At 52.1% G+C, this 22,264-nt stretch overlaps 1 protein-coding gene across 3 annotated transcripts in view; it reads left to right on the top strand.

Moving 5' to 3' along the window:
* LOC143379887 (nephrocystin-1-like) overlaps positions 1–15,207 on the top strand; it is a 47,936-nt gene extending 32,729 nt beyond the window's left edge. For all 3 annotated transcript variants that reach the window (XM_076832602.2, XM_077105149.1, XM_076832603.2), the window contains 5 exons: positions 856–955; positions 6,517–6,629; positions 9,066–9,139; positions 12,318–12,362; positions 14,079–15,207. In XM_076832602.2, coding sequence (XP_076688717.2) covers positions 856–955; positions 6,517–6,629; positions 9,066–9,139; positions 12,318–12,362; positions 14,079–14,351 — 605 coding nt within the window. In that variant the 3' untranslated portion in view covers positions 14,352–15,207. The remainder of the gene's footprint in view (positions 1–855; positions 956–6,516; positions 6,630–9,065; positions 9,140–12,317; positions 12,363–14,078) is intronic.
* Positions 15,208–22,264: the final 7,057 nt, after the last annotated feature.

Genomic DNA, 22,264 nt, shown 5'->3' on the forward strand with positions numbered 1-22,264 from the left:
GCCTTTGGGGAACACCTCAGATCCAAACCGTGGCACCTCCTCTTCCTTAAAGATGAAACAAATGGCAGAGGCTTCAGAGAAGGCAGCCATATTCCAGTAAGCATGACAGTTTCTACTTGGATTCACATGTTTTAAGCTGTGCCATTTGGTGATGTGATCTTAGTCATTTTTATCTAAGTGATTATTATTTTGGCAGCACATGTAAGACTATAATGTTGAAAATCATGAGAAATGGGGCCCTGCGTTAGTTCTGTCACTGAACGCTGAGCTGATGCTGTGGCAGGTACAGAGTGAGTGAAGCCGGCTGCCTCAGAGATGGCCCATTTCAGGGTCAGGGTGTGTAGGCATTGAAATCGTGACATGCATGCCACCTCACCCTCCAGCCACCCTCCAGGAAGATGGAGCACCCATCAGTATGTCTGTTGGCCAGGGGACACTAGGGAAGGGAGTGGAGGGCAGCACAGATGGGCCCTCCCTCGGGGAGCTGCGGGCTGACGGCTGGAGCCCCCTCGCACGCCTCAGCCCTCCCGTCCTTGTGTGGTCCAGGACACCAACCCTGGCTGCTGCCCCGGTGCCAGGCTCTCTCCTCCTGGAAACAGGAAGGAGTTGGGGTTTGGGGTGCAGGTGCTTCTTCCTGGGGCCGCATGTGCCCTTCCCCCTTTCTCTGTGTGCTGCTGCGGCTATCTGCCCTAGTGGCCAGGGGGTGCTGTCACCGCCCGATCTCTTCTGACAGCCGGAGGGGTGTGGGCACCTCCTGCCTGCTGTAACCACCAGTTTGCTGACCTCTCACTTAATAGTCTTACCAAACGCCCGTTCCGAGCGCTGACAGCTGTGGGTCTGTTTCTGTTTTCACAGCGCAAGGCAGTGTTTTCCAGCAGATGATGACCATGCGGAGGCAGCCTCAACTCCTGGTGAAACTGAGGTCTCTCACCCAAAGGTCGCGGAGCATGCTCAGGTGCGTCCTGCTTCCCAGGCAGTGCCCGCGGGCACTCGGCCCCAGGTCGCATCTGCCTTGGGTCCCCCCTGCTTGGCTGTCTCTTGTCAGTTACTTTTTCCCCCATTAATTATTTTTTGCCAAAGAACAGAAGAGAAATAGAAAAATAATAAAGCTTAGCATCATTTACTCTTCTTTACCACTTAGCTCAAGTGACAGACTTGGTAATAAATCCTTCAGCAACTTTTGAACAAATGAGACTGACCAATGCCTGGGCCTATCTTCAGGGAAATCTTTTTTCACTTGTTCTTTTTGGTTTTATAGGACAGGAGAATGTATTTTGACATATCCTACATACATGGTGTACGACTTCCCATTTTTGTGGTTGTACATAGTGTGGAGTTCCACTGGTCGTGGGTTCATATATGAACACAGGAAAGTGACGTCACACTCATTCTGCTGTCTTTCCTATTTCCAGCCCCTCTCCCTCCCCCTCATTTCTCTTTGTCTAATCCAATGAACTTTTCTTCTTCCCTCCCCTCCCCTTATTGTGTGTTAGCATCTGCTTATCAGAGAGAACATTTGGCCTTTTGTTTTTGGGGACTGACTAGCATATTTCACTTAGCATGATAGTCTCCAGTTCCATCCATTTATTGGCAGATGCCATAGTTTCATTCTTCTTTAGGCTGAGTAATGCTCTGTTGTGTGTATAGATACCACATTTTCTTCATCCATTCATCTGTTGGTTCCATAGCTTGGCTACTGTGAATTGAGCTGCCATAAACACTGATGTGGCCAAGTCACTACAGTATGAATTTTTTTTTAATGTTAGTTTTATTTAGGTTTGACTTGCATGCAGTAAAATTTATGATTTGGGGGTTGCAGTTCCTGGAGTTTTGACAAATGTACCAATCACGTGACAATCACCACAATCCAAAGAGCACTCCCTTTGCTCTCAGAGGTTCTCTTTTGTCCCTCTGTGGTCAGCTCCCAGCCCCGGCCTTGGGGAAGCATTCCTCAGTTTTCTTCCCCAGCACTTTGGCCTTTCCCAGATGCCGTAGGTGGATTCATGCGGCCTGCGAGTCTGGCGTCTTTGACCATCATACATCTGAGGCTCGTCCACACTGTTGCCTGTGTTAAGTGATTTGTTCCTGTTCATTCTAAATGGTAACTGCTGCATTTGATGGACATGCCACCATGTGTTTATCATCCTCTAGTTGGTGGTCATTTGGGTTTTTCTAGGTTTGGGTAACTATAAATAAACCTGCTCTAAATATTTGCATATACGTTTCTGCATGCGTGGACGTGAGGCTACCTACATCTCAAGTAGGACTGCCTAGCAGAGGGTTTGCCGGGACATCTGGTGTTGGTCTGGCTGCTTCCCTGAACACCTGTGCCATTGACCGTCTCACCCTCACTGTGCACGGGTTTCAGTGACTCTGTGTTCTTGGCAGCATATGGTATGGTTTTCTGTTTAGACCAGTTTAAAAAGTAAACAGCAGTTTCTCACCGTGGTTTCATTTGCCTTTTCCTGGGGAGATCCCAGAGCTTCCAGTTCTCACTCGATGCCCTATAGTCACGTAACCTTCTCTTGGGATTTCAGTGGCTGCCTCTTTAAGATGGGGATAATAGCAATATCAGTTCCCTCCAGCTGTAATGAGGTTTAATTGAAAGCAAGTATATAAAACACTTAGTGCATATTTATAGTCCCTGGCTATAGGGAAACACAATGGTGTTGGCTATAATTATCTATATCATAATTATTTTATATCCAAATAAATGTCAGTGCACACCAGGTAGATACATGGTGCCGTATCCTGAAATTTGTTCAATGTCGAGGTGCAACACAGCTGGTAGGATTGAGGAATTTAAAACAGGTGTTAACTGATTGGAGGGATGAGAGGGCCTTCCTCCAGGTCACACAGGGGACACGGGACAGTGAGCCTGATGCAGGTTTTGGAGCAGCAGGGGAAGCAGACTGACATGGCCCCTGAGTGGTGGCTTCCGGCCCTGGGTCAGGGCCTTGCTTTAAGTATCCCCTATTCCTTCTCCAGAGCTGACAGGTGCTTGTCATCACACACGGGTGTTGAGTCTTTCAGTAACTGTTAATAACGTGCTCCTGGGGATTAGTCTCTCTCCTTGCCTGCCCCCCTTTTTTTTTCTTTCCTGGATGTTCGTGGCCCTTTTTTGGCAAATCTTTCCTCAGAAAAATTGTGGTTTTTTTCCCCAGTGAGAGGAGAAGCAGCACAGTAGCGGTCTTTGTCAGGGGCCAGCCGGATCTCGTGGGGCCTAGTTCTCCCTCTTGCTGCTGCTGCCAGCCGCTCCTCCGGGAACCCAGGGCACCCATGCAGCCCTGTCAGTGCAGCGCTTCCGGCAGTTTCTGTGGCTCCAGATACTAGCTTTTAGGTCCTTTCACCATCTCAAGGTCAGGTTTGACCGTGGTGCCGGGGGTGGATGAGACTAGGAGCACTCTTCTGTGTGTTGGGTTACTAAGAAGGCCCTGGGTCCTTGTCCCCAACCTCAGGGACTGAGGCTCTCGCTTGAGTGTAGTGTACACAGGCACCCAACCCTTTGGTGTCAGAGCACGCCTCTCAGGAGCCCTGCTGCTGCCGCCCCTGCCACTTACCCAGACTTGAGGGCTGTCCTGCCATTGCCTCTGCACATGGCGGGATCCTGCCATGTGGCCCCTGGTGATGCTGAGGGTGGGTTTGGGCACCCTGCTGGTGTGACCCAGGGACAGTCTGGCTCACCGACAGCAGGCCATGCAGTGAAGCCAGAGGCCCTAGACCTTTCCACAGCCGTGGACCATGGGCTGCGGTGTACGTAGGTCAAGGTCAGAGGCTGGATGTGAGCTTTAGGATGTGGCTGCCCTGCCTGAGCACCTGGAGGGGCAAAGGCAGGACTGACCCAACTGGGCATCCTCGCCACCCATACTGCTACCTGCAGAGAGAAGGGAACGAGTATGGCACCTGCAGCCCCCTCCTCTCTTTCCAAGGTGCATCCACCTCCAGCCCCACCTGCCCTGCCTACTAGCTCCACCTTGGCTCAGCCACGTCTCTGCTCACAGGAGACAGGAGGGGTCTTTCCAGGACGCCAGCGAGCACAGAACAGTGGAGCAGCAGCGCCAAGAGCAGGAAGCCCAGTGTCTGTCTCAGAGCCCGTCGTCCCCTAGGGCCCTAGCTGCCCAGCCCACAGCCTTACATGAGTGTAGCCTGTGGGTGTCAGGAGACCTTGAAAATGCAGGTGAAGCCGGGGAGACCCGTGCTTCCTGGAGAGAGCTCCAGGGTCCTGCGCAGGGGCCCAGCAGACTGTTCAGCGAGCTAGCTGGGCTGGGACAGGCTGGGGGGAGCTGTCAGTGTGGCAGGGAGCACACAGGTGTCTCAGGTTCCCCAAGGCTTGGCTTTCTGACTCTGCAACTGTTCCAGATCTAACTTAGTGCTCTATATTGTTTAGCCTTGATCTCAGGGTTAAATAGGAATTACCCTTCTCGTTCTGGAGCTCTTATACAAAGGGTTCAATTTGCAGAGATCAGGTTCTCAGCCCCTTAGGGGAGGGGAAGCTCCGAGTTTGAACTCTTGAGTTCTGAGCACCAAGAAGCGCTGGCCTATAGAAGCAAGCTATGTGCACGTGTGTGTGGCGGTGCTGGAAATGGACTTCCCTTTGCCTTTTTGATGCATTCTTTTCCTCTCTTTTAATGCTGTTATATTACTGCTAAAAATAAATAGGATATGGCCTATCTGAGGCCCATTCACCCCAATCACAGCACCTCTGCCACCAGAGACTGCTGGTCCCCGTGCGAGGTCAAGAGGATATGTTCTTACTTCTTCAACTCAGCTAACCTTTGGTGACACAGAACTTTCTGGCCATCTTAGGTTTGGAAAAATCAGGAGGTTTCTCTAAAGGAATTTAAAAAAAAAAAAAAAAAAAGTTAAGCAGCATTGCCTCATGGAGTGGGAAGGTGCCAGAAGGAAAGGCGTGCCCGCTGTGGGAGTGCCGTGCCTGCCAGACAGATGAACAGAGAGGTGGGCAGCAAACGAGGGGGTGAGAAGGAAGGAAGGAAGGAGGGTTCCACCCTTCCCCTGTGCAGCACAGCGACCACTGTTACTCAGCAGCAGCTGGAACACGGGCCACAGGGGCCGGAGGCAGAGCAGCCCCTGGAGTCACAGCACGACTGCTGGGTGCACATGGGGCACTGAGGCTGCCAGTCTGCGACTCGTACGTAGGTCAGGAGTAGACGTGGGAACCTGAGTGGCTTCGAAGAGGGCAGCGGCTGCTCCTGCCTGGAGTGGGGGGAGGGAGAGCTGGCCTGCACCATGCCTCGATGCCTCTGGACAGTGGGCAAGGTGCTGCTCCAGTTCCCAGGAAGCTTAGGAACGGGGATCCCCTCGCTCAGGCCAGCCCAGGGTCACGATCACCATTTCCTTCCAGCCAGCTGGGAGCCTGAATGTGGCCCCGAGGATAATTGTTCAAAAACTCTGGAGTTAAGATAGAGGATTAATTTATAAAATTAAGATCTCTTTTATAACTTCTGAGTGTAAAAGTGAGTCTCTTATAGGAAAGCATATAGTTGGATCTCATTTTGTATCCATTCTGACAACCTGTGGCTTTGAATTGGGGGGTTTAATCTATTACACTTAAGGTCATTGCTGGTCGGGGCTGGGGATGGCCTCAGTGGCAGAGCCCATTCCCAGTGTGCCCAGGCCCTGGGTTCCAGCCCCAGCAGCACCAGATAAATGAATAAAGTGGTCGCTGGCGGGCAGGCCTTGCCCTGGGCGGTTGTTCTCTGAGTGTCCTGGAGCTTCTGTCCTGATTTCCCGCTCCTGCTTCCCCTGGTGTTGAAGTGATTTTTATAGTGACACAGTTGGTTCCCTTTCAGTTTCCTTGGTGTCTGTTCTGGAGGTGGTGTCTTTGTGGTCACCATAGGAGTGGTGGGTCATATCCTAAAGTCACAACCGTCTATTCTAAACCGATACCAACTGAACTTCAGTACTGAGTCTTCTGTCCACCCCGAGTCCCTGCCCCATCTCGGGCCCTGTACCAGGCCTTCCACACAGGCCACCTTTAACCACCCAGTTCCTTGAAATGCAGGTAGCAGCTCATTCCACAAACGAGGAAACGAAAGCACAAGGAGAAAAGTTGATTAATCCACAATCAGGAAGTGGCCAAGTCAGGATGCCACAGGCCTGTCCCACCCCCTGTGTCCCACCCTGCCCTGTCTGATCTGGCATTTCCTCTGCACTCCCAGCTAGGCGTGGCAGCACATACCCTGTTACAACCTGTAGCTCCCTAATCCCCTGCTCTTCAGAACATGTAATTGATGACTTTTTACTTGACCTTTGACGTGGGCGTGTAGGCCAGCATGGCGACTCAGAGCTGAGACTCCAAAGTGTCACCTAAAATACAAGTTGTGTGGAGTTTAATGTGGCCAGCTGGAGTGGAAGTTTCACCTTTAGGTTGTTAAAATGTTTCCAGTAATGAAGCAAAACTTGCAGCCTCTCCTTAGAGTAATTACAGTAAAAAGCCCTGTCGGCTGGCCAGCCTAGGGGCTGTTTAGTGACTGCCTCTTTGTCCTTCCGTAACAGCCTGCTGCCAGAAACACTGATCGGAGGGATGTGCTACGTCCACCTGCTGATATTTTATCGACAAATTCTTGGAGATGTGCTCCTCAGGGACAGGATGAGCCTGCAGAGTGCTGGTAAGGGGCCTGCGTGGTTTCCTGTGTGTCCTTGCTCTGTGCTCCTGAGTGTGTTTGACCCGTGCCACCCTCTGTCTTCTGCCTGTAAATGTGACATTGGGAACACCATATTAGAAGTGCACCTGGCCCTTCCTTTGTGGGACTCCTTCAGAACACTGAACTTCGTGAGCTCAAGTGCATGTAAATTCTTTCACATATTCTCATTTTAAATTCCGGAGGTTGGAGATCCTAAAACACAGATATAATCATATTTTCTGTCTCTGAATCATTTGTTTTTGTTCCATAAGTTCTCCCTGCATCTTTGGGGGATGAAACCAGAATCACCCCAAATAGCTGGTTCTTAATGCATGAAGTGGAAGTGCCAGTGGAATAAAACCAGCGCATCCAGTAAGGAGTGTTCCAGGTTCTGGGCGCTAGTTTTACTTACAGCTTCTTTAAGTTTGAAGTTTTTCCAAGTCCAATAATTTTAGGAAATCAAGTTTCTTACATGAATGAATTGACAATGAGAGAGAAATGTGTTATCAGAATTGCCTCTAAAAAGAAAAATAGTTTAAATTTATTGGATCGCTTTTGAACTCATTAATAAACGAGTAAGCAGATGTGTCCTGTCTCATGTGCCAGACGTGGTGCTGGCCCTGGTGAGTGACAGAGGCATGGCTGCCCCTCAACCCAGCAGTGCAGGGGTGAGCCTTTCCGCCTCCACAGGAAGTGTTCTGGAGGAAGGAAGCCTGGAGAGGAGATTAACAGGGTCCCTTCTGGGGAGAGGGGTGGTGTACTTGAAGGCCCAGGCAGGAAAGCTGCAGGAGCTGAAGGGACACCAGGGAAGGCAGGCCAGAGGGGACAGGAGAGTGAGTGAAAGAGCAGCCCAACTCCTGTTAGACAGAGTCCACACCCAGGAAATTACCACCTGGTACCTGGCAGCTCAAAGTCATCAGCCATTTTTTTTTAAATATTTATTTATTTATTTTAGGTGTAGATGGACACAACACAATGCCTTTATTTTTGTGTAGTGCTGAGGATCAAACCCGGGTCCCGCCTGAACGAGGCGAGCGCTTAACCCCTGAGCCACAATCCTAGCCCTAGCAGCCATTTTTAAGCAAGGCCGTACGCTAAGGGAGGATCATTAAGCCTGTTGAGTTTATTTTAATGACTCTAGAAAAACTTCACAAGTGATACAACTTCTTTTTGTTTTTGTTTTTTGATACTACCACAGAGCCACATCCCCAGCCCTTCTTATTTTTTATTTACAGACAGGGTCTTGCTAAATTGCTTAGGGCCTTGCTAAGTTGCTGAGGGTGGCTTTGAACTTGTGGTCCTCCTGCCTTGGCCTCCCTGGTTGCTGGGATTACAGGCGTGGGCCACCACACCCAGTGTGACATGACTTATTGAAGAGAATGAGGTTTATTAGTCAGTCCCTCCTGTGGGTGAGAAGATCACTCAAGATGGCTGACTGCATTTGATCATCAGAATAAGCATAATAAGATCAAGAGGAGGGGTTTTTCTTTAGTGAGGATACAAAATTATAGAATAGATCTGCCCTTTCAGAAGTCCCTCTGTGTATCAAGTGTTGCTGCAGCGGTGGTGTTAAGAGGTCGGACCTGGAGAAGTGACTGGGGATAGGTGTCTCCCATATGAAGGGCCTAGGTGCCCTTAGAGTAGCTTGGTGCAGGGAACGTGCCTTCCCGACCTTCCCCGCCTTTCTCACGTGGGCCCCAGCATTCCTCTTCTTCAGGGGAACCACACAGTAAGAAGCCAGATACCAGCTGCTGGTGCCTTGGCAGTGGACCCCAAGGATTCCTCCTCCAGAATTGTCAGAGGTGACCTGCTGCTGCTGCAGGAGTCGCCGGGCTCAGCCACTGGATAACAGCACAGTGCATGGGCCCTTGGCCAGCTGCCTCCTGTGCCGCCCTCCTGTGGGCCATCAGTGCTGTCCTATGTGTCTGTAGCCGTGGGGCCAGGCCCTCCAGTTCTGGATCCTTCCATTTTCACCCACCAACACCCACTGGCACCTGTCCAAGGCTGGGGTCCTTCCCAAGGGCTGGAGCCACCCTGAGCAGCGGCTCCCTCTCCTTCCCCTGGCATTTCCTGGCTCCTGCCCACCCTCCGGGAGCAAGGCTACCTAACTGGAAGTTCCTCTTGCCAGGCCACCCTCATAGGAGGAAGGGGTGGAAATGTGAAAGAAACCCCAGGAGAAGAAATAAACTTCCCAGCCTCCCTGTTGAGAGCCTAGTGACCCGCACCCTAGCAGGAATCGCTTTAAACTCCCTGAAACAGGACAAGGGGGTCGGGGTAGGGGGTGTCGGGGGCACTGTGTTGAGCCTTCTGGAGGTCAAGGTGTGTGGCAGGTGTTAACAAATCATTTGGCCCAATCATTTAATGTGAGTGTTTTTAGACGCAGGGCAAAGAGGTGCATTGACTCTGTGCTGTGTCTTTCAGATCTGATTAGTCACCCCATGCTGGCCACCTTCCCCCAGCTCCTGGAGCAGCCCGACGTGATGGACGCCCTCAGGGTGGGTAGATGGTGCCCATATACCTGCTGGCTTTGCTTTAGTGAGCTCTGTCACCTAGCTCTGTCACCTGTTCAGTAGATGGCGTCTCCCAGGACTGTTCCGCTGTCAGAGTAAAAGCTCTTGCCAGGCTGCCCCCCCTGACCCAGCAGCACGAGGTACCTGTGGTCCCTATGGCATTTTTGTGCCTGCTTCTTTCTCGGCTTAACATGACCACCAGTGACGTCCTAAAAGCGGAAATCCACCAGCTGAGTTCTCAGAGGCGAGTCAGAGCACGCGTCGCTCCTGAGGGCCAGTTCACACGGGCTGCTGCGTCTAGAACAGCAGGGACGTTAGGCCAGAGCACGCGACATCTCCAGTGTCCAGTGGCTTTGGCTTTAAGAGATGGCGGGTCCCCGTGGCTCAAGCTAATACGTCAGGATTAACAAACATTAGAGGACCCATGTTCATGCCAGGTGCGTGCCCAGAGCAGGACGGTGCCCTGGGCCATGGCGACTTAAAGAAGGCAGCAGTGCTTCATTAAGGAGCTCTGGGCTGGGCCAGCAGGGATTTCAACTCACTGAGGGCCGGTGAAGACGCTGAGCAGACATTCCAGGCAGGAAGGAATCAGTGGAGAGTATTCTAGAGGAGAGCTGTTTTCTGGTTTGGCACGCTGGGTGCAGGCCAGGGAGCGACGGAGGGTGGGCGAGGTTGCCGACCCAGTGTGGAGGGCACGGGCACAGGGAGTGGTTCCCGCCAGGCTTGTGCTGCAGGCGGGCTCCTCCTCAGCCCATGTGCAGGAAGGAGGTGGCCAGGCTCTGGGGACTCAGTGGCTAGGAGGGTGGTCAGAGGGCCTGACAGCAAACGTGGAAGGCCCCGGAGATCCCCGGCAGACCTGCAGCTGACTGCGTGCTGGCGGGACTGGGGTGGGGGAATAAGAAGATTCTCTTTAGACCTTTTTCAGCAAAAAGGTCATGGCCATGGCCACTTGCATGGTCCCCTGGGGCTGTACTGGACGGTGCAGTATTGGTCTTGCTTCCCTCTGAAGTCACTAGCGCAGGGCAGCTGTTCACTGAGGACTGGGCCTTTTCGCCACAGGAATGTCTCTGTTATGGGGACCTCAGGGCCAGGCTAGCCGACGGTTGCGTGTCCTTGAGAAGCAGATGGCTTAGAAACGTGCAGTGACCTGACTGGCCCCGGAGTTCATCAAGGCCTAGCAGGGCTGTCACCGAGGGCCAGCTGGGTGCAGCCAGTTAGGCCACAGGCTGGGCCACGGAGCACACAAGGAGAAAGCCATGCAGTCTGTTGCAACATAAAGGAAAAATACCTCGTTTGGGACATGCTGGGTACGTGTGGGTGGTGTATCCACAGAGAGAGCTGCATGCGTGTGTGCACGTTCGTGTGCGCAGATGTGGGTACATGTGGTTACGTGTTACTTACATGGGCGGGGGATCTGTGAGAACATCTGGAAGATGATGCTCCAGGAAACTACCAGTGATGGCCTCTGGGTCATGGGTCATTTTAATCTGTATTGTCTTAATTTTTCCATAGTGAATTTTAGAAATGGCAGAGTGTTTGCACCACACTCTCCAGCCTTCTGCCCTGGCCTGTTGTGTGACAGGACAAGCAAGGCTTCACCAGCCGCCCACACGGGCCTGGGCTGGCTTCTCACTCATGGACCCTGCCCAGCTTGGGTCAGCGAAGACCCTGTTCCATGGTCCCCCAATAGTGCGGGCTGGCAGAGGCCCACCCTGAGGGCATCATCCAGAACTAGAACAAGCAGCCTCCTCTGCTGCCCATTGTCCCTGCAGGAACAGGGAGAGGACGGAGGGAGGTTTGTCCGTGAGATCTCCATAGCCTTCGCCCTGAGGGTACCTGGGCCAGCACTAGTTCTGTGGGCCTACCCGACTTGAAGGGAGCCGAGGGCAGGGACTTCTGTCTGCTGCAGAAAGGAAGAAGGGGCCTGGTGCAGAGCAGGGCTGTGGGAAAGAGCTGACCACTGGCTGCTGCTCAGTGAAAGATGGTGCAGGATGTCACCAACAATAGTCAGAGTTTACTGCAGAGTCGGTCTAAAGCTGTTCAGTGATATTCACATTAAGCCATATTGTCTTCAGATTTACATGATGAAGTGTGTGTACCTCTTGGTGTATTTAAATAAGTGCAGTTTTGTTAGGGCTTTTTTTTTTTTTTTTTTGAGATGGGGTCTCACTAAGTTGCTTAGGGCCTCACTAAATTGCTGAGGCTGGCCTCAAACTTGCAATCCTCTTGCCTCAGCCTCCTGAATCCTGGGATTACAGCTGTGCACCACTATGCTCAGCATGTGATTAGCTTTTAATAATAAGAATGGTGCCTGGCCTGATTAGTAAAGTATTCTGGCTCTTTAAGGGGCCTCTTCAGGCCTTTGAGGACCTTCAGGCAATGGTGAATAGTCAGTAGTGTGGAGAACCATGTCTGATGAGGCAGTGAAAACTGAACACTCCAGAACCTTCTCACAGTGGCTTCATCTGTGATCACCCCTGGAGTAGCCTCTCTGTCATAGAGACTCTCTTTCCTGGTACCCGTGTCCATGAGCACCCCAGAGTCTCCCTCCTAAGAATGGGGTGCGGCCTGCAGGTGTACCACAAATCAGGCCCCGGCAGGGGAAGCCTCCTGCACCCAGGCTGGGAGGCAGCCCTGAGGCTGGCCGCGCTCCATCCAGGCTCACCGGCTGCCAGGACCGGGGCTGGGAACTCCAGTCCATACCCCATGGGATCAGTTACCCCGGGGTTTCTTATTTCTCTAAAGGAGCTTTTGTGAAGCCTGTGGGCAGGCTGGAATATTGCAAATCTGCTTCACTCTATCTCCCCCATCGATGGGCATCGCATGGCAGCAGAATTGTCGGAGACTGTGGCATCTGGCAGTGTTTTCTCGCTGATGTCGTACCTTGGAAGCTCAGTGCCAGCTCACAGCCCTAGCCTGTGGCACTGCAGACCGCATGGCTTGTGGCTGCCGCTGTCTCTTAAGTTGGTTCTGACTTATAAGAACTGAGCTCCTGGGGCACCTTGCACACCTCTGCCGTGTGGGTCTGGTACCTGGTGATTGGCAGCAGGTGTGTCATTTGGTCACTCTGTTCTGTTCCCAGCCCTGCCCACAGGTTCCCTCAGAGACAAGCTGCAGAAGTGCTGCGGGGACACGGGACTGACCTCTTTCTGTGCTTTTCTAGAGTTCGTGGGCTGAGAGAGAGAGCATGTTGAAAAGATCGGAGAAGGTAATGTGGCTTTCACACTGACTTCGTATTTGCAGCGCTGTTGTTTGCATTCAAGTAATGCCGCCTCCTTTTTTTTCCTATATTTGGTTAGTTGTCACTAGACTCCATTTATTTGTATGTGCTGCTGAACATACATTTGTATGTTCCACTGGATGGAACCCAGTGCCTCAGCATGCCAGGCAAGCGCTCTGCCACTGAGCCCCGCCCAGCCCCATAATGGCTCTTCTCCAGCCAAGTGGCCACAGTGGTGCTTGCTGTCTGTCAGGGAAACTATGTCACTGTGGTCACAGTGCACATTCCAAGAAGGGTGTGCGTGATCGGGTCTGAATGTGCAAAGGCATCTCAGGTCACTGAGTCTCATTGAAATGAAGGAGTTTCTGAACCAGCCCTTCTGGCTGGCTCTCCAATGTTCCTTACTTTTAAAAATTCCTGTAGCTCTCAATACCCATAGCAGAGAAAGAGAAGGAGAAACCAGCCTAAACTGCGTCACGTATCGGAAATAGTACTTGCTCTGCCTTCTGTTGAGAGGTAATCAGCACATGGAACTTGCAGTGGACAGTGGACCGTGGTGGGGTTTGACGTCTGTAATCCAGGATTTGGCAGCCTTTTTCTTTGGGGGATTGGATGGAATCCAGGGACTTAACCACTGAGCACATCCCCAGCCCTTTTTATTTAGAGACAGGATTTCACTTAAGTCCTTAGGGCCTCACCAAGTTGCTGAGGCTGGCCTCAAACTCGCAATCCTCCTGCCTCAGCCTCCCAAGCAACTGAGGTTACAGGTGTGCACCGCTGCGCCTGGCAACAAACTTTGTGTAAATGGCCAGATAGTAAATATTTCTGGCTTTGTAGGTGTCATAGCCTCTGTTGGGACTGCTCAACTCCGGGTGGGGGTGAAGCTCATTTGTAGAGCACTCACTTAGCACGTGTGAGGCCTTGGACTCAAAGCAGCTGCTCCACTGTGCTGCAAAAGTGGCCGCAGACAGGGCACATGTGGCTGAGCTCCCTGTGTCCCTGTGAAGAGCGAGAAGGCTGCTCGGACCTGCAGTCCGTGGCAGCCAGTTCCTGAATGGAGGCGGTGGTCACCTGCAAGGAACGAGGGATAAAGACACGCTAATGCCCCTAAACCCAGGGGTCAGGGTCGAGACACTGTCCTGAGTCCCATAGGACTACCCCAGTCCTCGCATGGGCACAGCTGGGGACACATCATGGGCTCTGCTGCGTGTGACAGCTCTGCCCTGGGCCTGCTGGGCCCTCTGAGACCCACCGCAGCCGGTGCTGGTATGCATCACTCTTGTCACTGGGAGCTTTTGACACCCTCAGGACCGAGGGCCCCCACCCCACCCAGGTGTGGCTGCAAATCTTGTCCTGGGGTCTCCTTTGTCTGGACCCCATGCAGGACACAGCCGTCCCTGCCACCAGGACGTGACCATGGCTCTGATAGGCTGTGGTGGAGCCGAGTTGACAGCTTTGCTGTGTTTGCTTGTCTGGCCTGGACCATGCCCTGTCACCCATCCTACCGCAGCACCCTGGTCTCCGGAGCCCTGGAGGCTCGGGCAGGGCCGAGCTCCCCTTCTTGCCCACCTTGCTCCTGCCCCGGGCGGCTGCACCCCCCTGCCGGGCCCCAGGGCACCCTCCACCCCGCCCCCAGGTGGCTGTCGTGCCTCAGGTGCAGCGAGTGGGCCGTCCTGGTCACTTGTGGTTTTGGCATTTTCCCAGAGAGACCCCGAGTGCCTGAAGGCCACCTTCCTCCTGGTCTACCACGACTGCGCGTGGCCACTCCTGTGCTCCACGCTGCTGCCCCCGCTGCGCTGGGCAGAAGAGGAGAGCGAGGGGGCTCGCTGGAGGGCCGTCGCTGACTTCCTCAAGCAGAACCAGGAGCATGGGGGCGCCCTGCGTGCTCTTCTGTCCCCAGATGGGGCCCACCAGCCTTTCGACCTCTCAGAGCAGGCCTATGACTTCCTGGGGGAGGTGAGGAAGCTGTCGGCCTGACCCAGCGGCCCAGCCCCTGCTCCAGAGCCAAAGGCAGCTGCCCATGGGACTCTGGTCTCACCCCCTTTTTGGATACAGATTGTGTTTTTTAAGAAATAGTTATATAATTTGGGTAGGTTTTAAAACAATAAATTTTATAAGAAATACTGTCGCATCTAAATTTGAAGACTTTAAAAAAAAACTAAATTGGCAATGTCAATTTCTATAAAAGCAAGATTTTATCAGAAACTAAATTTATGACCATTTAAAAAAGTGAAGAGACAGTGCACTGGATAGGAGAAGGTATTTCCAAGCCACCTATCTGATAAGAGTTTAGGATCCAGAATACATAAAATGTATGATCATTGCTACTAAAATTTTTGTTGTTTGAGAAATTAAGTGTATTTAAGCACTTAATTCTGTCTGATATTTGAATGTTATTTATTCCTAATTAGGTACAAAAGCAGAATCGTTTTTTCCTTTTCAAGTCAGCATAGTAAGTGCTCTGTCAAAAAACAAGAAAAAACCCTTCCAGCCTGGTCCCTTTAGAGAACAGAGAGGAGTCCATCCCGTCTTGTTGCGTTTTGAGTGAAACTGTGACTGCTGGTGGAAGGTCCCGAGCCTTTGCTGTTAGAAGCAGGCAGTAGCAGCGGGCATTAGCTGAGTACCTACTGTGTGCCTAGCGCTTGGGTTAACCTGCCAGTTCTCCCCACTGCTACTGAAGTAACAAGCCAGGCACGATAAACAGTTTGCTCAGGTCAGAGCTGGCAAGTGTCACAGCTGACACACAAGGGAAGACACCATGGTAAGTTTCTTCTGCCTACCATGTTCTGCCTCATCCATGCAAACCTTTAAGAAGCATTTGTGCAAATAAAATTTGAGAGAGCTATTTGAAGAAAAGTGTGAATGAATTAGAAAAAAATTAACTTAAACTCTTAAAAGTACCTATGAGGTACTTGTGTTTTGGCAGCATACCATCTTAAAAGAGGCTTTTTTAGAGGTTTATCATATTATGAAACTTCTGAACTACATCTTAGTTAACTTACTCAAAGCCCTTAACCTAAACTTGGTCCTTGTATGGGTTCATTTCTGTTACTATAACAAAATACCTGAGGCTAGGGACTTATGAAGAAAAGAGTTTTATTTAGCTCACAGCTCTGGAGACTCAAGAGCACAGCACTAGTACCAGCTGGGCTCTGGTGAGGGCCTCACAGCAGATGGCATCACAATGGCAGGAGCTAATGCACGAGAGAGGGTGCCGGGTGAGAAGTGAGCCCCCGGGGGGGGGGGGGGGAACCACGCACTCTCTCGAGAACTAACTCAGGCCCCACAAAAGCCACCCGCTGCCAGCAGGCCCCACCCGCTCTTCACATGGCCCCAGGGACCAGGCTTCCAACCCCTGAAATTTGGGGGACTCACATTCAAATCAGAGCAGCCTTTAACTTCAGAAGTTAGCCTGGCATGAAGGGACCCAGCAGCAGCCTGCCAGGTGAGAACTTGGCCCACAGAGCTCCCACTTATCCCCAGGAGCTGGGTTCCAGGGTGCGCCCCTCTGTGTCCCCTCTGCCCTCGGTGACATGTGGATGACACGAAGAGGCAGGAAGACCCTCTCCTTGCCCATCATGAAGCAGCCTCCGTGGACCTTCCCAGTGGCACCTCTGCTCTGCAGAGGTGTGAGCCCCCGAGGGATTGGTTCCTGCCCTGTCACCAAGTCACCTTAGTCCCTGAAGGCCTGTTCTCAGAGGAACCCGAGACTTGCCCCTGCCCCACTGGGAACGCCGCTCACTGTGGGATCTACTTCCTAAGTCCCCCCTTTTTATTTTTTAAGCATTGGCCTGTTCTTGGCCGGAAGCCAGGTGGGGCGTTGGGGTGGAGGCGCCGGCAGGAGCAGGAGCAGGACTGGTCCAGGGTCTCCCCGCTGCCTCCCTGCTCATCTGAGGAGGTGTCAGGAGTCAGCTTCGAGTTTCTGAAGCACAGGGACAGGAGAGGGGCCAGAAAGTGAGGGGCACAGGAGTCAGCCTGGCTGGCGGGGACAGGCTCAGGGCCGGGCGGCTGCTGCTGAGGGCCACCTCCTCTTCAGGCAGCACGATATTTTTTTTTCCCAGTAAAACCTCTCTGAGCTTTTCAATGCCACTTTGAGCTTCCACAACAGGAAGGGGTTGTCAGGGCGTCAGAGACATCCTGGCCAGGAGCCCGGGGTCCTGTGGGGAGCGCTCCTTAGCAGCACACTGGCCACAGTGTGTGACTGCACGTCCTGCCTATCCTCCCAGTCCTCCAGTCCCTGAAGCCAGGGACCCCGCACCAGAACCACGTCCCTCTCCATCTCCTGACCTCCCAGCGTTGGTCGGGTCTGCTGGAGGTGAGAGTCACGGCTGTGCCCCTGTCTGGATGCCTGGGACAAATGCCAGGGCAGAGGCACATCCAAAACCACTCGATGGCACCCGCAGCTTGGCCTCGCCATCCAGTGCAATGGGAAGCCCCCTGCTCCCACAGGCTCCAGCAGTGTCCCCTGCCAGCAGCAGTGGGCGCGACCTCTGCTGGGACTGGCTCTGCTTCCTTTGCACAGAGCATCCCCGGCTGGCCAGAGGGTGTTCAGGGCAAGGAGTGGTCAGAGCTGGCGGGAACAGGACCGCCCTTGGCGCTGCGCTCTGGGGCTTCTAACTGTTCACGCCTCGACTCCACACGTGGCCACGTCACAGGCCCTGGGCTCCAGGCACAGCACAGGCACCAGGGGACAGCAGTTGCCCACGGCAACTGGAGGCAAGGGTACTCATGGCTGGGCGGTCCTGGCCTTGTGTTTTGTTGGTGTCCTATTTGAACCCACCAATCCTGTGGCCTGGGAGGTTCCCTGCCTCATGGTGGCGAAGTCAGGGGCGAGGACACAGGCGTCCTTCCCCTCCTACCCCCCGCACAGCTCCCTCACTGGCTCTCAGGGTCCAGGTGACTCAGCAGCTCTCTGAATCCAGTCGCGGGGCTCAGGTGATTTGCCACAGGAACCAGATGGGCATGGACAAGGGCTGGGCATGGACATAGGAAAGCGGAGGGTGGACCCACGGGCCATGGAGGCCTGGGTGGCTGGGTCAGCACTGCTGGCTGACCCCTGGCCTGCAGGCCCGCGAGCAGCAGGAGAGCCCAGAGATCACCAATGGACTCCAGCGGCTCAGGTCCTGTCCTGTTTTGAGGACAGAGTGGACCTTAACCAGCCGCTCCTGTCGGACCCTGCCAGCAGCCAGTGCTTCAGAACTTTGTCCTCACAGAGCCACACCGAGCTCCTCTGGTGGGGTGGGGGGGTATCTGGAAGACTCGTTTCCCGTGAGTCTGTTCTGCTAGCTGTCCTTTGACCCTGGGGTGCACCGGGCTTGCTCTGAATTGTTAGGGACACTGGGAGCCAGGTTCCCTGGACACAGCACTACCCCCAGCTCCCCAGCCCATCCTCCCTGCACCCTGCCACCCAGGGAGTGTTGAGGTGACTGAAGTAAAGACATTAGCTATGTCCAGTTGGGCCTGTGTCCTGTGACGTCAAGGGGACAGGCTGTGTCCTACAGCCTCCACTGCGGGGACTGTCAGTGGACAGAGTTCCCAGCCCAACATCCACGTCCCCCTCGCGTGGCTCCCCCCCACCTTGGGGCAAGGCCTGAGTCACTGGTGAAGTCACCTGAAGCCAGCTACCCTGCACTCGTCATTTTCCTGAGATAATGACTTCCCCTCCCTGGGAAGGAGGGAAATGGGTCCCCTAAGAACTGGGCCTCCCGGCGCTGGCTGTGGAAGGATCCTAGTGGACATGACGGTCTGTTCTTCTCCCAGCTCCCTCTGACTGTCCTGCGGCCTGACCCTGTGTGTTGGTGACTGACTGTAGGTCATTTCTGAAGAACATGCAGAGCACGTGTAGGCAGGAGAGGATCTAGGGAAGGAGAGAGAGAAACAGTTGTCCCCAAAGTCCTCATGACTAGGTTGGATCAGTCCTGCAGAAGCACTTACCGGGGTGCTCTGTGTGCCAGGAATTCAAGATGGTGCAGTGGCCATGGTCCTCCACAAGAACGAGGCTATCGCTGCCCTGAAGCCCATGTCCCAGGGAAGGGTGCGGAGGAGGGTGAAGAAAGAATAGGCGAATGGATAAGCGAGAGGGACTGGGACAGCGATGAGCAGGGGACAATGACGGCTGGGTCACTTCAGCTGTGATCAAGTAGAGAAAGCTGTCCCCCTTCTGCCACCAAGTGCAGCGAAGGGCCCTCGGCAGATTGCATGCAGCTGCTCTCTGGGGACCTCCAGAAGCAAATGGAGCAGGATGTGGGAGGAACCAGATTCAGGACACTACCCAGCTGGTGCTGAGCGTCCTGTTTTCCCAGCCTGGACTCAGAGGCCACCTGAATCCCAGAGCTGGACACAAGACACAAAGAAAGACATCTCCAGAAGAAGCCCTCTTATTTCTGGTCCCAGGAATTGGAAAGAGACCCCTGCAGGTCAAAGAGAGTGAACAACCTCTCTCACTGTTTCCTGTCCCAGGCCATGTAATGATAGTGGCAAGGCCTGGGGCAGCTGGGAAGGTACCTCTAACTGAGGAAGGGGACTGTCCCCCAGCAGAGGAGCCCTGGTCCCGAGAGCACAGGGGGATCCCCATTTCTTCCTCACCTCCAAACTGCTTGTCAGCCCCTGAGATAGACATGGTCACAGGAATGAAAACCCTGAGTTTTGTCTAGAGGACCAAGGTGAGAATGGAGGGGCAGGCTGCTGGGACTTGGGAGGTGTCTAGGGGACACAGCAAGGGAGCTCAAGAAAACGGTCCCATAAAATAGTACATGACTATCTGAGCTCACCCCAAAGCTGACCCCAAACAGAATCCCAAAGGCTTTCAGAACTGAGTCACAGGGACCCAGGCTGGTCTCAGGCCCAGGACTGTCACCCTAACCAGATTCGAATGACCCTGCAGAGCTAAGAACATCTCACACCGAAACCACAGCCCAGAGCAGGCGAGGGACCCCGACAGGCTACCCGCCTGGACAAAGTCAGTATCAAGGGGCTGGGGACATAGCTCCGTGGTAGAGGGCTGGCCTCGCAGGCACAAGGCCTTGGGTACAATCCCTAACACCACCAAAACAAAACAAAAATCAGTTTCAAAACAGGATTTAAACACGACTCACAGCACAAGACACCATAGTCATGATGTCCAGGATACAGTCCAAAATGACAGGAAAATCTCAACATCTCTGAAGGGGAAAAAGGGAAAAGAAAATCAGAGACATCAAGAGCCCACTCCAAGATGGCCCAGTGTGGGACTGAGACCCAGAGGCAGCGGTTGTGACCATGCTCTAAGAAGGAAAGGCAGCCTTTCACAGTGAAAGGAAAGACAGCCCATTTCACAGAGAAACAGGAGAGAACCGAACTGAAATTTGAGAAAAAAATATAAATAATAACCAAATGACAGAATTTAGTAACAGACTCAATGCACTGATGGAGCCAGTCCAGAGCGCGGGGGGCCCGAGTCAGAGGCTCTAAACACAGGTCAGTATGAGGAGTTGTCCAGACTTAACAACAAAAGGAAATCGATTAATAGATGGAAAAATAAACTCACAGGTCGTACAAAGCCAAGAGTCTAACATTCCTCAGGGTCTCAGGAGGAGGGAAGAAAGTGTAATGAGGAAAAAAAAAAAAAAAAACACTATTTTTTTCTTTGTGTGTGGTGCTGAGACTTGAACCCAGGGGTGCTTTACCCCTGAGGTACCTCCCCAGCCCCCCTTTTTTTTGAGTCAGGGACACTAAGTTGCGTGGGCTGGCCTCACACTTGTGATTCTGTCGGCCTCTCAGGTCACAGAACATACCCTGCTCAGAAAAAAAAATATTGAAAAAATAATGACTGAAAATGTCCCAAATTTGGTAAAAGCTATCAAGTTAAAGATTTAAGAAACTCAGTGAGCACCAAGTGAGATAAGGCCCGGTGTTACAATCAAACTACTAAAACTGAAACCAAGTAGAAACATTGAAAGCAGTCAGAGAAAAACAATGCATTAAAAAAAATGGAGTGACAGTAGAATGACTGCAGAGTCCTTATCAGAAACCACCAGGTGGCCTGGCTTTTTTGTTTTTGGTTTTGGAGTTTTTTGGTTTTTGTACTGGCATTAAACTCAGGGGCACTCGGCCACTGAGCCCCATCCCCAGCCCTATTTTGCATTTTCTTGTGAGACAGGATCTCACTGAGTCACTTAGCGCCTCACTTTTGCTGAGGCTGGCTCTGAACTCACCATCTTCCTGCCTCAGCCTCCTGAGCTGCTGGGATTACAGGCGTGTGCCACTGCGCCCAGCTGGATGACATTTTTAAAGTGGCAAAAGAAAAAAATACATAAACCTGTCAACCCAAAATTCTCTACTCCATAAAAATGTCCTTCGGGAATGGAGGTGACCTGAAGACACTCTCAGATGAAGAAACACTAAGGAATTCATTGCGGGCAAACTTACCCTGAGAGAAGTGCTGAGGGAAGTTCTTCAGGCAGAAGGAAATCGCACCAGAAGAAAGGGATATAAATGGCAACCATGTGGGCCAATATGATAGGTTATTGTTCTCTTCTGCTTTTTAAAATATGTACAATGGTCTTGGATTTTTATGTCCCTTCTACGATGACAGCTACACTGAAAGACAAGAGGGTTGAGACCTGCACAATGGCGAGGTCCATCTGAAGTGGCAAATGTCAACTCTGAATGAACTGGGAAGTCACCTCCCACAGCAGCTTCTGCATACAAACTACAAATAGTAAAGAACTTAGTAGGCGAATTAAAGTGAGAGTACTAAAATATTCAAAAATCCAAAAGAATTCAGGAACAAGGAAACAGGAATGAAATACAGAGCAAACACACACACACACATGCACACACACACACATCAAAGTACACAGAAATCCAAAAATACCAGTCATTATATTAAATGTAAATTAAAGGCAGCAAATTTCAGAACTATATCACACACACACACACACACACACACACACACGTCCATCATAAATACAGTGATAGAGGTAAAAGTAAAAGAATAAAAAACATACACTGGACAGACACCAATGTATCATAATACACATGCAGACAACAATCATAAGCAATTGTAAGTTGTGTACATTGTTAGTGGGATAGAAATGTCTCAACTGCTTTGGAAAGCAGCTTGACATTATCTGCTAAAAACAGGTACCACGTGACCTGTAATCCCCCCTTAACATATTCCAACAGAAATGCATACACAGATGCCTCTAAAGACTATTCTAGATGGGCTGGGGTTGTGGCTCAGCGGTAGAGCACTCACCTAGCACGTCTGAGGCCCTGGGTTCAATCCCCAGCGCCACATAAAAATAAATAAATAAATAAAATAGGAGTATTTTGTCCAACTAAACTAAGAAAAAAAGGACTATTTTAGAATAGTAATAACCCCAAATTGAATGTTAGTAATAACCCCAAATTGAAAGAACTCAAGATCCATCAACAAGAGAATAAAGAGTAAGTGTTCATAGAATGTTCATGGAATACTATAAAGCTCTGAATTAACCACAGTGACATACAATGACATGGATGGTCCCACACATAACCTGAAGTGAAAGAAGTCAAACACAAACGAATCCTTTCAATAACAGGCAAAACCAACATGTGAGGTTAGAAGTCCAGATCGGTTATTTGGGAAAGAAGAAGAGAGAACTGGTTGAGGGGCACCTTGGCCGTCTAGGCTCACCCAGGGTTTATTGAGAGTCCTCAATGAACGGTCTTTGTTGGTCACTCTGGGAACAGGGATGAGGCAGGGAAGGGACTGTCACCTGCACTGGTGCAGAATGCCCCAGGATTCAGAAGTTCCTGGGGCCTGACCGTCTGCGAAGACCCTGTCCCCGCCCCCCGCCGCCCCGCCCCGCCGCGCCCCGCCGTGCGCTGTGGTCCCCGGGCTGCTGGCTTCGCGAGTGGAAGGACCT

Source organism: Callospermophilus lateralis, chromosome 14, assembly GCF_048772815.1.
Source record: "Callospermophilus lateralis isolate mCalLat2 chromosome 14, mCalLat2.hap1, whole genome shotgun sequence".
Taxonomy (NCBI): domain Eukaryota; kingdom Metazoa; phylum Chordata; class Mammalia; order Rodentia; family Sciuridae; genus Callospermophilus; species Callospermophilus lateralis.